The following is a 12,986-nucleotide window of genomic DNA, read 5'->3' on the forward strand; positions in this document are numbered from 1 at the left end:
GGGATTAGATTTTCTAATCGGGATTAGATTTTCTAATCGGGATTAGATTTTCTAATCGGGATTAGATTTTCTAATCGGGATTAGATTTTCTAATCGGGATTAGATTTTCTAATCGGGATTAGATTTTCTAATCGGGATTAGATTTTCTAATCGGGATTAGATTTTCTAATCGGGATTAGATTTTCTAATCGGGATTAGATTTTCTAATCGGGATTAGATTTTCTAATCGGGATTAGATTTTCTAATCGGGATTAGATTTTCTAATCGGGATTAGATTTTCTAATCGGGATTAGATTTTCTAATCGGGATTAGATTTTCTAATCGGGATTAGATTTTCTAATCGGGATTAGATTTTCTAATCGGGATTAGATTTTCTAATCGGGATTAGATTTTCTAATCGGGATTAGATTTTCTAATCGGGATTAGATTTTCTAATCGGGATTAGATTTTGGATTACCCTGATTCAATCATTTTACTATGATTAAGACGCACCCAAAATGGAAGTGACCTGCCCCTCAGAAATTCCATCCTAAAATCACGTTTTGACAAGTCAAAAAAACTAGACTAATTTAAGATAGCACAGCCTTTGGTTCTTGATGGTTTTGGTCGGCGGCGGCGTTGATTTTTTTTCCAAAATGTTTTTGAAGCAAAAAAAAATTAAATTACGTAGAAAATCAAAATTTAGCGGCGGCGGCGGCGTGCCGAAAAGGAAATGACTTGGCGCCAGATAAAATGTGGCGACGACGTTAGGCTCTAGCTAGAACGGTTCCAGATTTTTTTTCCGCGAATGGTTTTCACCTATTGAGATCGGAGGAATTCACGATAAATTAATTAATCTATGTTGGCTGGAAATCCCAAAACTAACATTCAGATTGGCTGAGATGGGACAAAAAATCGATTTACTTTATTTATATCTGATTTTTATTGATTCTAATTGTTATTTTTTCATTTCATTGATTTTAATTTATATTTTTTGACTTTATTGACTTTAATAGTTGATTTTATAAAATGTATTTACGCTTGCCCAGCTTGTTGCAATGTTGCCCTGGAATAGTTCAGCCAATGCCTAAGAATGAGTTCATAAACTCTTTAGTGGGAGAGAAAACTGATCCACAGCTGAAGCGGGAAGGCAACATTTCAACAAGATGGCCAAGGTTATATTATAAAAAGAACTATTGTTTTTATTTTATTGAATTTTGAACTTTTTGTGCCTCTTTATAGACAAATTAAAAATTTAAGTATGCGGTAACTTAAATTAAAATTAATCGTAAAATTCTTAATTAAATTTAATTACTAAATAAAAACAATTTAATTTAGTAAATGAGAAGGATAAATATGTATATTTTTGTAGCGCTGTAATTAATCTAATTGGAGAACAAATTTAATTAATTTCGACCTGAATTTACATTTGTTAGATAACCTAGTTTTGTACATTTTGATAAATACATTGAAATTGGATATTTGAGGAACATTTAGAAATTGGATATTTGAGGAACATTTAGAAATCACAACTTTTTAAGGAATATTTAAAAATCACAAATATTTGAGGAATATTTAAAAATCACAAATATTTGAGGAATATTTAAAAATCACAAATATTTGAGGAATATTTAAAAATCACAAATATTTGAGGAATATTTAGAAATCACAAATATTTGAGGAATATTTCGAAATCACAAATATTTGAGGATTATTTAGAAATCACAAATATTTGAGGATTATTTAGAAATCACAAATATTTGAGGAAAATTTAGAAATCACAAATATTTGAGGAATATTTAGAAATCACAAATATTTGTGGAATATTTAGAAATCACAAATATTTGTGGAATATTTAGAAATCACATATATTTGTGGAATATTTAGAAATCACAAATATTTGAGGAATATTTAGAAATCACAAATATTTGAGGAATATTTAGAAATCACATATATTTGAGGAATATTTAGAAATCACATATATTTGAGGAATATTTAGAAATCACATATATTTTGAGGAATATTTAGAAATCACAAATATTTGAGGAATATTTAGAAATCACAAATATTTGAGGAATATTTAGAAATCACAAATATTTGAGGAATATTTAGAAATCACATGTATTTTGAGGAATATTTAGAAATCACATATATTTGAGGAATATTTAGAAATCACATATATTTTGAGGAATATTTAGAAATCACATATATTTTGAGAAATATTTAGAAATCGCAAATATTTGAGGAATATTTAGAAATCACATATATTTTGAGGAATATTTAGAAATCACATATATTTTGAGGAATATTTAAAAATCACATATATATTGAGGAATATTTAGAAATCACATATATATTGAGGAATATTTAGAAATCACATATATATTGAGGAATATTTAGAAATCACAAATATTTGAGGAATATTTAGAAATCACAAATATTTGTGGAATATTTAGAAATCACATATATTTGTGGAATATTTAGAAATCACAAATATTTGAGGAATATTTCGAAATCACATATATTTGAGGAATATTTCGAAATCACATATATTTGAGGAATATTTAGAAATCACAAATATTTGAGGAATATTTAGAAATCACAAATATTTGAGGAATATTTAGAAATCACATATATTTGAGGAATATTTAGAAATCACAAATATTTGAGGAATATTTAGAAATCACAAATATTTGAGGAATATTTAGAAATCACAAATATTTGAGGAATATTTAGAAATCACAAATATTTGAGGAATATTTAGAAATCACATATATTTGAGGAATATTTAGAAATCACAAATATTTGAGGAATATTTAGAAATCACATATTTGAGGAATATTTAGAAATCACATATATTTTGAGGAATATTTAAAAATCACATATATTTTGAGGAATATTTAGAAATCGCAAATATTTGAGGAATATTTAGAAATCACAAATATTTGAGGAATATTTAGAAATCACAAATATTTGAGGAATATTTAGAAATCACAAATATTTGAGGAATATTTAGAAATCACAAATATTTGAGGAATATTTAGAAATCACAAATATTTGAGGAATATTTAGAAATCACAAATATTTCAGGAATATTTAAAAATCACATATATTTTGAGGAATATTTAGAAATCGCAAATATTTGAGGAATATTTAGAAATCACAAATATTTGAGGAATATTTAAAAATCACAAATATTTGAGGAATATTTAAAAATCACAAATATTTGAGGAATATTTAGAAATCACAAATATTTGAGGAATATTTAGAAATCACAAATATTTGAGGAATATTTAGAAATCACATATATTTGAGGAATATTTAGAAATCACATATATTTTGAGGAATATTTAAAAATCACATATATTTTGAGGAATATTTATAAATCACATATATATTGAGGAATATTTAGAAATCACAAATATTTGAGGAATATTTAGAAATAACAAATATTTGAGGAATATTTAGAAATCACAAATATTTGTGGAATATTTAGAAATCACATATATTTGTGGAATATTTAGAAATCACAAATATTTGAGGAATATTTCGAAATCACAAATATTTGAGGATTATTTAGAAATCACAAATATTTGAGGAAAATTTAGAAATCACAAATATTTGAGGAATATTTAGAAATCACAAATATTTGTGGAATATTTAGAAATCACAAATATTTGTGGAATATTTAGAAATCACATATATTTGTGGAATATTTAGAAATCACAAATATTTGAGGAATATTTAGAAATCACAAATATTTGAGGAATATTTAGAAATCACATATATTTGAGGAATATTTAGAAATCACATATATTTGAGGAATATTTAGAAATCACATATATTTTGAGGAATATTTAGAAATCACAAATATTTGAGGAATATTTAGAAATCACAAATATTTGAGGAATATTTAGAAATCACAAATATTTGAGGAATATTTAGAAATCACATGTATTTTGAGGAATATTTAGAAATCACATATATTTGAGGAATATTTAGAAATCACATATATTTTGAGGAATATTTAGAAATCACATATATTTTGAGAAATATTTAGAAATCGCAAATATTTGAGGAATATTTAGAAATCACATATATTTTGAGGAATATTTAGAAATCACATATATTTTGAGGAATATTTAAAAATCACATATATATTGAGGAATATTTAGAAATCACATATATATTGAGGAATATTTAGAAATCACATATATATTGAGGAATATTTAGAAATCACAAATATTTGAGGAATATTTAGAAATCACAAATATTTGTGGAATATTTAGAAATCACATATATTTGTGGAATATTTAGAAATCACAAATATTTGAGGAATATTTCGAAATCACATATATTTGAGGAATATTTCGAAATCACATATATTTGAGGAATATTTCGAAATCACATATATTTGAGGAATATTTAGAAATCACAAATATTTGAGGAATATTTAGAAATCACATATATTTGAGGAATATTTAGAAATCACAAATATTTGAGGAATATTTAGAAATCACAAATATTTGAGAAATATTTAGAAATCACAAATATTTGAGGAATATTTAGAAATCACAAATATTTGAGGAATATTTAGAAATCACATATATTTGAGGAATATTTAGAAATCACAAATATTTGAGGAATATTTAGAAATCACATATTTGAGGAATATTTAGAAATCACATATATTTTGAGGAATATTTAGAAATCACATATATTTTGAGGAATATTTAGAAATCACATATATTTTGAGGAATATTTAAAAATCACATATATTTTGAGGAATATTTAGAAATCACAAATATTTGAGGAATATTTAGAAATCACAAATATTTGAGGAATATTTAGAAATCACAAATATTTGAGGAATATTTAGAAATCACAAATATTTGAGGAATATTTAGAAATCACAAATATTTCAGGAATATTTATAAATCACTGAGAAATGGTTATAAATCTTTAGCCAACTCTGAGTTGTGTGAGTACTCATTGAAAATCTCAGAATAAGTATGAGAAAGCACAATTTTTAAATTAACGATTAACGTTGACTACCCCATTGGTGGTGTGACCCCTGAACGTTTTTCAACCAATCTTTCGAGAACGACATTTGTTTACCCAAGCAGGTCAACGTCGCTTCTAGAAAAAAAACAATTTGAAAAAAATCTCCCAATAATAGTCCGGTTTCTCGGAGCAAATCCGTAAAGTTTTGAAAGTCGGTTAAAAATGAGCGGGCGTGAGTGGATTCTTTCGGAAAGGTGGGCAGTGGTGGGAGAGGAACATCCAAATGGGAAGGAGAGGAACAGGCTCGAGAGAGTAAGCGAGGCGGCCGAAATGGGAGTCGACAGGTGAGTCTCAGCGCACTGGACGCCACGCTTTCCGCCCAAAATGTTCCTCGAGTGGGTGAGACGCCACGAGTGGGTCTTCTTGTCTATTCTCTCTCCCGGAGGGTGCCAGTCGGGATATGTAGGTGCTGGATATGTTAGATGCCATATACGGGTATTCTTCCTTCGGTGATTCTAAACTCGCACCCATCCCTCTCGCACCGTCTCCTTCGGTATTTGGAATGGCTCGCTGGTACCGTTCGGATACAGTCCAAGTTATGTCTTGATCGACTGATAGTGAGGGACGATGAAACTACAGCTTTTCTCGACGGTTAAACCTAGAGGGTACTACTATTACTTGCGCTCTGTAAGCTACACTTTTTAATTATGTATGGGGGGGGGCTTAATAAATTGGTTTTAGAACAGATGGCGTCCAAATTTAAAGATCGCCATTTTGAAGGACGAGATGACCGTTTTGGACGTCAACCGAACATTTTGAAGTTCGAGATCCCCCTGTTTATAGTAGTTACTTATTTTTTGTTGTAAGCTTTTAATATATATTCGAGGTAAACATTTTGAAGGTCGTAATTCGAGATTACCATATTAAAACTATATTGTCCTGTTTAAAGTGTAATTTTCCAATATAAGATTTTAATTTATTTTCGGAATGATATTCTTAAAGGTCGAAAATGCTATTTACTAAATATAGCTCATTTAGGCACCCGTGTTTTAGCGATAATGTAATGAAGTGAATTTTAAATTCTTTATCTCGATTATGTACTAAAAACTTATAATAAAACAAAAATAATTAGGGCCATCTTTGACCTTGGAATTTGTGATATGAACCTTCAGTGTGTCGATCTTTAGAATTGGATATTTTTACCCCTTTGCTACAGACTGGGTTGCCACACGTCAGTGAAAAAATTGAAATCAGGGAAATGCCAGGGAATTTAAAAATGGGCCTAAAAAGTCAGGGAAAGGTCGAGACATTTTAAGAATTTGTAAAAAGTCAAGGAATTTAGTTCTATCTTGACACTTTTTTAAAGGTAATTTTTCTTTAGATCAATGGCAAATTCTGTTATTATAGTCAGGGAATTTGAATTTGAGAATATGGTGGCAACCCTGATAGATGTTTGGTTCTCTAAATCATTTAACAAGTAGCTGTCGGAACGTCCGATTTAGTATTGTCCAAACTATTTTTGGCCCTGGTGTGTCCTTTACCATAAATATCGTAGTAAAGTAGGATACGTGACGAAGAAGTGTTCGCCCCTAACCTCATTATTGTTCAGGTACGAAAATTTGCAAAATTGATCACCTGTATTTTTGCACCAAAGAACACTGCGCCCTTGTACAAAATGGTTGATTTTAATTTGTGAAACATTTATTTTTTGGCTTGAAAATTGTATTGTGGTCGTTGATGATATTAACGAAATGTTTCCGTACAGGCCGACATCAAAAAGGAAGAGAACAACGTGTGGTGGACTTGTAACCAACAAGACGCCATTTCTCACCCAGATGCAAACAATATCTCCGTCCCCTTGCAGGCCCTCGGCCAGAACATTGCCATCGGGCAGCTACCTTCTCTGAGGGGAGGCTGCCGCGGGATGGAAGCCAGCTACCCTCCCATCTCTTACAGTTACGGGTTGACCGGGGTTCCGGACGGGCTCTTCACCAATCAGAACATTGGCAAGCATGTGAGCGCTTTGTGGAGAACTGCCAGCGTAACGGGTAACTTAGCGGCGACGCCGTATTCCGCGGCGAACCACGGTATTTATAACAATTGGGTGGTGCCAACTTCCAACGGGAATGCCAATGTCGCCGTCAACAACGCCAACAACACGGCGGCCAACTTAGTCGCGGTTCCCGTCACTACTAACGCGGAACAGCAGCAGCAGCAGCAACAACAACAACAGCAGCAGCAACAACAGCAGCAGCAACAGCAACAACAGCAGCAACAACAGCAGCAGCAACAGCAACAACAGCAGCAACAACAGCAACAACAGCAGCAGCAACCGCCCCCGCCGCAAACGCATCAAAGTTCCAGGGGGAAGCATTCGAAGAACAGTCACAACAATGCGAACGCCTCTTCGAATCAGAATGGTGACGCCAACAACGCCAGTGGCACTGCCGGGAACTCCAACAACGCGGCGGACACTAAATGGGTAGTGAGCAAGCAGCGGTTCAGTTGGGACAATTCGCCCGTCGCGAGCTACAACCACGTGACGAAGATGTTTCGTTGCGTCGCCTGCAACACTGTAGGGTTTTCCTTGAGGATCGCTGAACATTACCTGGGCACGCACGCCAACGCCAAAGTCTTTCAGTGTCCTCATTGTCCGTACAGTAGTTCGTGGTCGCGATGCGTTCGAATGCACATGGGCAAACACCACGGTATGCATCACGTCCCGGACAGTCTTTGGAAAGGCCAACCTCTCTTGGACGAAATCCTGCAATTACTTCACAACCTGAAGGCTAGCGTGGAGTCGACCCAGAGAGACCAGAACGGCGACCTGTACGAGAGCATCGAGAAGCGCTACATGTGTCCCAAATGCCCCTACGCCACGGATCGGAGAGACCTTTACGCTAGACACGAGAACATTCACAAAGAAGAGAAACCCTTCCACTGTTACGTCTGCCTAAAGGTTTTTAACCGCGCCGACCACGTGAAGAAACATTTCTACCGCATCCACAAGGACCAGCGCTACGACATCAGTCTCATTCGCCGCTTTCCCGCCAAAAATGGCAATTCTTCCTTGGGAGTCACCAACAACTCCGGTACTCCAGCTACGCCGGCCAACACCGGAGTGGTGACGAGCGGAAACGCCTCGGCCATCGCCACGGCCGTGCCCCTGAACAATTTCACGTGGTGCGCCAACAGTATGGCGGGCACCGTGGTCCCCGGCCCGGCGTCCGGCTCGACGCCCGCCAAGGGTTCCCGCAGCCAGGTCATGATAAAGCCCGACCCGGACGGGAAACCTCCGAAGAAGAAGCCTCCGAAAACCTTCCTGTGTAACTACTGTCCGTGGAGAGGCGTAGACAGTTGGTGTTTACGCCGACATTTGAACACGCATATAAAGCCCTTCCCGTGTCCTCTGTGCGAGTACAAGGCCGCCCGCGCCGAACGACTTTGCACGCACATCCTCAAAGTCCACAGCAAGTTCGCGTGCAGCAAGTGCAGTTTCGTCACGGACAACGAATCGACGCTGGAACAACACGTTAAGGAGAAACAGTAAGTCTTATCACAAACGCTAATTTTCTACCGCGTCTGTCTCTAGTCCTAACGCGCTTCTTTACGGAGAGGTCAGCGTAGCCAACTATTTCTGGCGTAAAACGAATTGACGTTGACCTAGTGACCAACGCGAGAAACTCGCTTAGTTACCGGATTGTCGAGTGCTAAGCAACGCCTCGTGTTATAAAATGGTATTTAGATTAAGTAAGCTTCTCCCGTTAAAAAAAAGACTAATTGAATTTAATGCTGATGATAGGGAACTGACACACCTATTTCAAAGATTAATCATAAACCTATGGTATTAACACAAACTATTGCAAATGAAGGCATAAAAGGTCCCCGTATGATCAGTATTATTTTGTACTTGAAAAAACATCTAGAAAAATTTGTACTTGATTACGGCGGCAATGCAAGTTTCAAGTTACTGAACAGTCACGCCATTTATTAAAACACAGTTTAATGACCGGTTTATGAAAACTGGCCTTCAAACTGAGTTTTAAGACTGTGATGGTGTGGTTGTTTTAGTGTTGTTAACTTCATAAAGCACATTTTTTCAAAATATGCGTCGAGAAAATCTGTTGTTTTGCCAGGCCACTCAGAAAATGATAAAGTAGCTCCTCCTGTTAATTACCTATTTTATCGCGCTTCTACGAAACTTAAATAATATCTACAGATTGCGCCACTAAAACTACTGAAGTTTCGTATTGAAATGATGGTTGTGGCTCTTTAATTCCCGTTTTCGAATTTTACAACCAATGCTTCACTATCGCCATCTGGAGAGCGTTATTTTCCTCGTAGATCGTAGCTTGAATACCCCCCATTCACAAATGTAATTTATCGTGATATATTAAAAGGGCGGAGGTTAGTTTATATGTAATTAGCTTCTCTGTATGACATGATTAATTTAAATAGGAATATTTTTTATTGAATAAATTGATTGATTTTTAAATCAAAATCCATTTATTTGATTTATATCGGATTTTAATTTTTGATATTATTTTTTTTAAGGTTGTATTCTTGACCAATTGATTAATAACGTGATTGTACCGGTAATGCTCCATTAAGTTTAAATTAATCTTTATTTAATTTATTTATAATTAAAAATTAAATTTATTACAATTTGCTAAGAGTTTGAATTGCTAGAGAATCTACGTTCGTACATTTTCGTAAATACGTTGAAATATATTAAGTTATTTAAGTCAAGGAATTATTAAAAACAATTAGTTGAATTAAGTAATCATGGCAGGGGTTTCTGATTTAAATCAATTTCAATTCAATCGGACTACCCTGCCATGATCATTCTCTCAGTTATATAATTACAATTAAATTAAATTAACTTGATTTTTTAAGGATATTTAGAAATACGCTAAATTAAATCAATGTTTATTTAAAGAATAACTTGTTTTAAATGTTTATTTAAATAAAACATATTTATTCAACCCTTTGAAGATAAAAAAAGTCAGCATAGTATCATAGATGGCAGCAGATGTTGAGTTTGGGTCGAGAAACTCAAGGAATTGATTGGTCGAATTTAATTTCTATAATACAGTGCCATCTATTAATCAAAGTAAGAATAAGAAAATAATTTAAAATCAAAAATATTTATATATTTATGAAAATGTGTGAAAATAGAACAATGTCAATCCAGATCTGATTATAAAAAAACAATTCAAATGAAAAATCGATTTAAATCGATTTTTTCGATCTTATTTAAAAATCTTAGTGATATCGAATAATGCCTCCCCATTTTGACCTTATTTCATTAACTACGGTGCATTAACTTCTGATTTTACGAACGAGCGAGATATCGATCGATACGAAATGGTTGGAAATCGATATTGTATTGACTGTTAACTGCCTGGTAGATAAAAATCAATATGGTTAAAAACTAGGGGAGTGCCAGCTGTTTGGTTACGACAAATTATTCGAACGAATACCAATTCGAATAGACCTTGAAAATTTATTAATATCGAAACTGAAAAGCGTCGACAACGATGTGTTCAATTAAGAAAAGTCTTGAATCTTAATAATATGGAAATTAAAAAAAATACTAAGTGTTGTATCTTAGACCAATTGATCTAAGGTCCTAATTCCAGCTAATCCGATACCAGTGTTTCGAAGTGGAAAATAGTGGAAAATTCCGGCCATAACAAAAGTGAATTTAGTGGTTAAAAGTGGTCAGTAAATATTTTTACCACAGAAATAATAATAAAAACATATTTTGATACAAATTTCTGATTTGGGCTACTTAAGGCAAATATGAATGGTCAGGTTCTGATTAACATTAGAATAGTCTGTTAATTTTTATGAATAATTAATTATTACATTGTAAGTTCAGTGTAAACTAAGAATTTTTACAATAAACTTCTTAAAAATTTAATTCCAATTACTTTTTAAGCTTTGAAATTTAGTTTTTCTTTATTAGCCACTATTTTTGCCAATTTTACACTATTTGCCACTGGCCTGGACTTTTCTCCAAAAAGGTGAATTTTAAGGAACACTGTCCGAAACCGCCAAGTTGAGGCGGAAATATAATCCAGCGCTTAAGTCGCCATCTACATTCGTCATTTTTCAAGTAATAGTAACTGGTGAATTATCGATTTTAATTTAATATTTATTGAATTATCGATTTTAATTTAATATCTGTTGAATTATAGATTTTAGTTCAATATTAATTGAATTATCGATTTTAATTTAATATTAATTAAATTATCGATTTTAATTTAATATTAATTTAACTATCGATTTTAATTTAATATTAATTAAATTATCGATTTTATTTTATTAATTGAATTATCGATTTTCATTTAATATTAAATGAATTATCGATTTAATTTAATAATAAATGAATTATCGATTTAATTTAATATTAAATTAAATTGATTTAAATTGATTATTAAATTAATTGTTGATTTAAATTTCATATTAATTGAATTGTCGATTTTAGTTTAATATTAATTGAATTGTCGATTTTAATTTAATATTTATTGAATTATCGATTTTAATTTCATATTAATTTATCGATTTTAATTTCATATTAATTTATCGATTTTAATTTCATATTAATTTATCGATTTTAATTTCATATTAATTTATCGATTTTAATTTCATATTAATTTATCGATTTTAATTTCATATTAATTTATCGATTTTAATTTCATATTAATTTATCGATTTTAATTTCATATTAATTTATCGATTTTAATTTCATATTAATTTATCAATTTTAATTTCATATTAATTTATCAATTTTAATTTCATATTAATTTATCGATTTTAATTTCATATTAGTAATTTAATTCTTAATTTTTATGTATTAGTCATTTAATTCTTAATTTTTATGTATTAGTCATTTAATTCGTAATTTTTATTTATTATAAATTAGTAATATAATTCTTAATTTTTATTTATTATAAATTAGTAATATAATTCTTAATTTTTATTTATTAGTAATTTAATTCGTAATTTTGATTTATAATTCATTTAATTATTAATTTTGATTTATTAGTCATTTAATTATTAATTTTTATTTGTCATTTAATTATTTTTTATTGGTCATTTAATTCTTAATTTTTATTTATTAGTAATTTAATTCTTTATTTTTATTTATTAATAATTTATTTCTTAATTTTTATTTATTAGTCATTTAATTCTTAATTATTAGTCATTTAATTCTTAATTTTTATTTATTAGTCATTTAATTATTAATTATTAGTCATTTAATTCTTAATTTTTATTTATTAGTCATTTAATTCTAAAATTATGATTTACGTTCAGCCTCACTAGTAGATAGGGGGAACGATTTTCTTAGAACAGTCAGCAACGAAGCCTACTCTGCCACTATAACCTGGGAGGATTTTGCAGATATCCCAAAATCAAAGCATCCCGGTATTTCATTGGTTCCCTGAAATCTACGTCCTACGCCTGCTTCTAAAGTACAAATAAATACATTATTGCTAATATAATCTAGGCTGAGCTAATTGACAGAAATGAAATGAAATAAATGATAATTTACTAATAAATAGTAAAAATATATTATCAAGAATGTATTTATTTATACTCAGGGAGAATGAATATGTCGAGACTATCGACGGACACGTTGAGGCCCTAAACCCCGTCACGCTAAGGGGGGGGGGGGAGACGGTCTTAGTTTTTGCGTCCTCGCAGCAGCGTTAATGGCGTCGAAAAACGTAATTTCTAAGAACCAATGAGATTGCAGTATTATTTGATTTTATAAAAGCGGAGGAGCATACCGGGGGCCCCAGCGGGTGGAATTGGAGAAACGCTTAAAATAATCTCGACATATTCATTCTCCCTGAGTATAAATAAATACATTTTTGATATTGTAAAATAAAATAAATATGACACTTCAGTATGATACAAGTTTGGCTGCGAACCAAATATTGATATTGCCTCTAGCTTTGTGGAAGCGGTAATATTTAATAAAGCTGATCACC

The 12,986-nt window shown here is 31.4% G+C and overlaps 1 protein-coding gene across 1 annotated transcript in view; it reads left to right on the forward strand.

Moving 5' to 3' along the window:
* Positions 1 to 12,986, forward strand: part of LOC149949702 (uncharacterized) — a 45,518-nt gene that overhangs the window by 10,181 nt on the left and 22,351 nt on the right. Inside the window, exon 2 of the mRNA XM_090167891.1 lies at positions 6,749 to 8,529. Coding sequence (XP_090024017.1) covers positions 6,908 to 8,529 — 1,622 coding nt within the window. The 5' untranslated portion in view covers positions 6,749 to 6,907. The remainder of the gene's footprint in view (positions 1 to 6,748; positions 8,530 to 12,986) is intronic.

This window comes from Leiobunum rupestre, chromosome 3 (genome assembly GCF_980474605.1).
Source record: "Leiobunum rupestre chromosome 3, qqLeiRupe1.1.hap1, whole genome shotgun sequence".
NCBI lineage: Eukaryota > Metazoa > Arthropoda > Arachnida > Opiliones > Sclerosomatidae > Leiobunum > Leiobunum rupestre.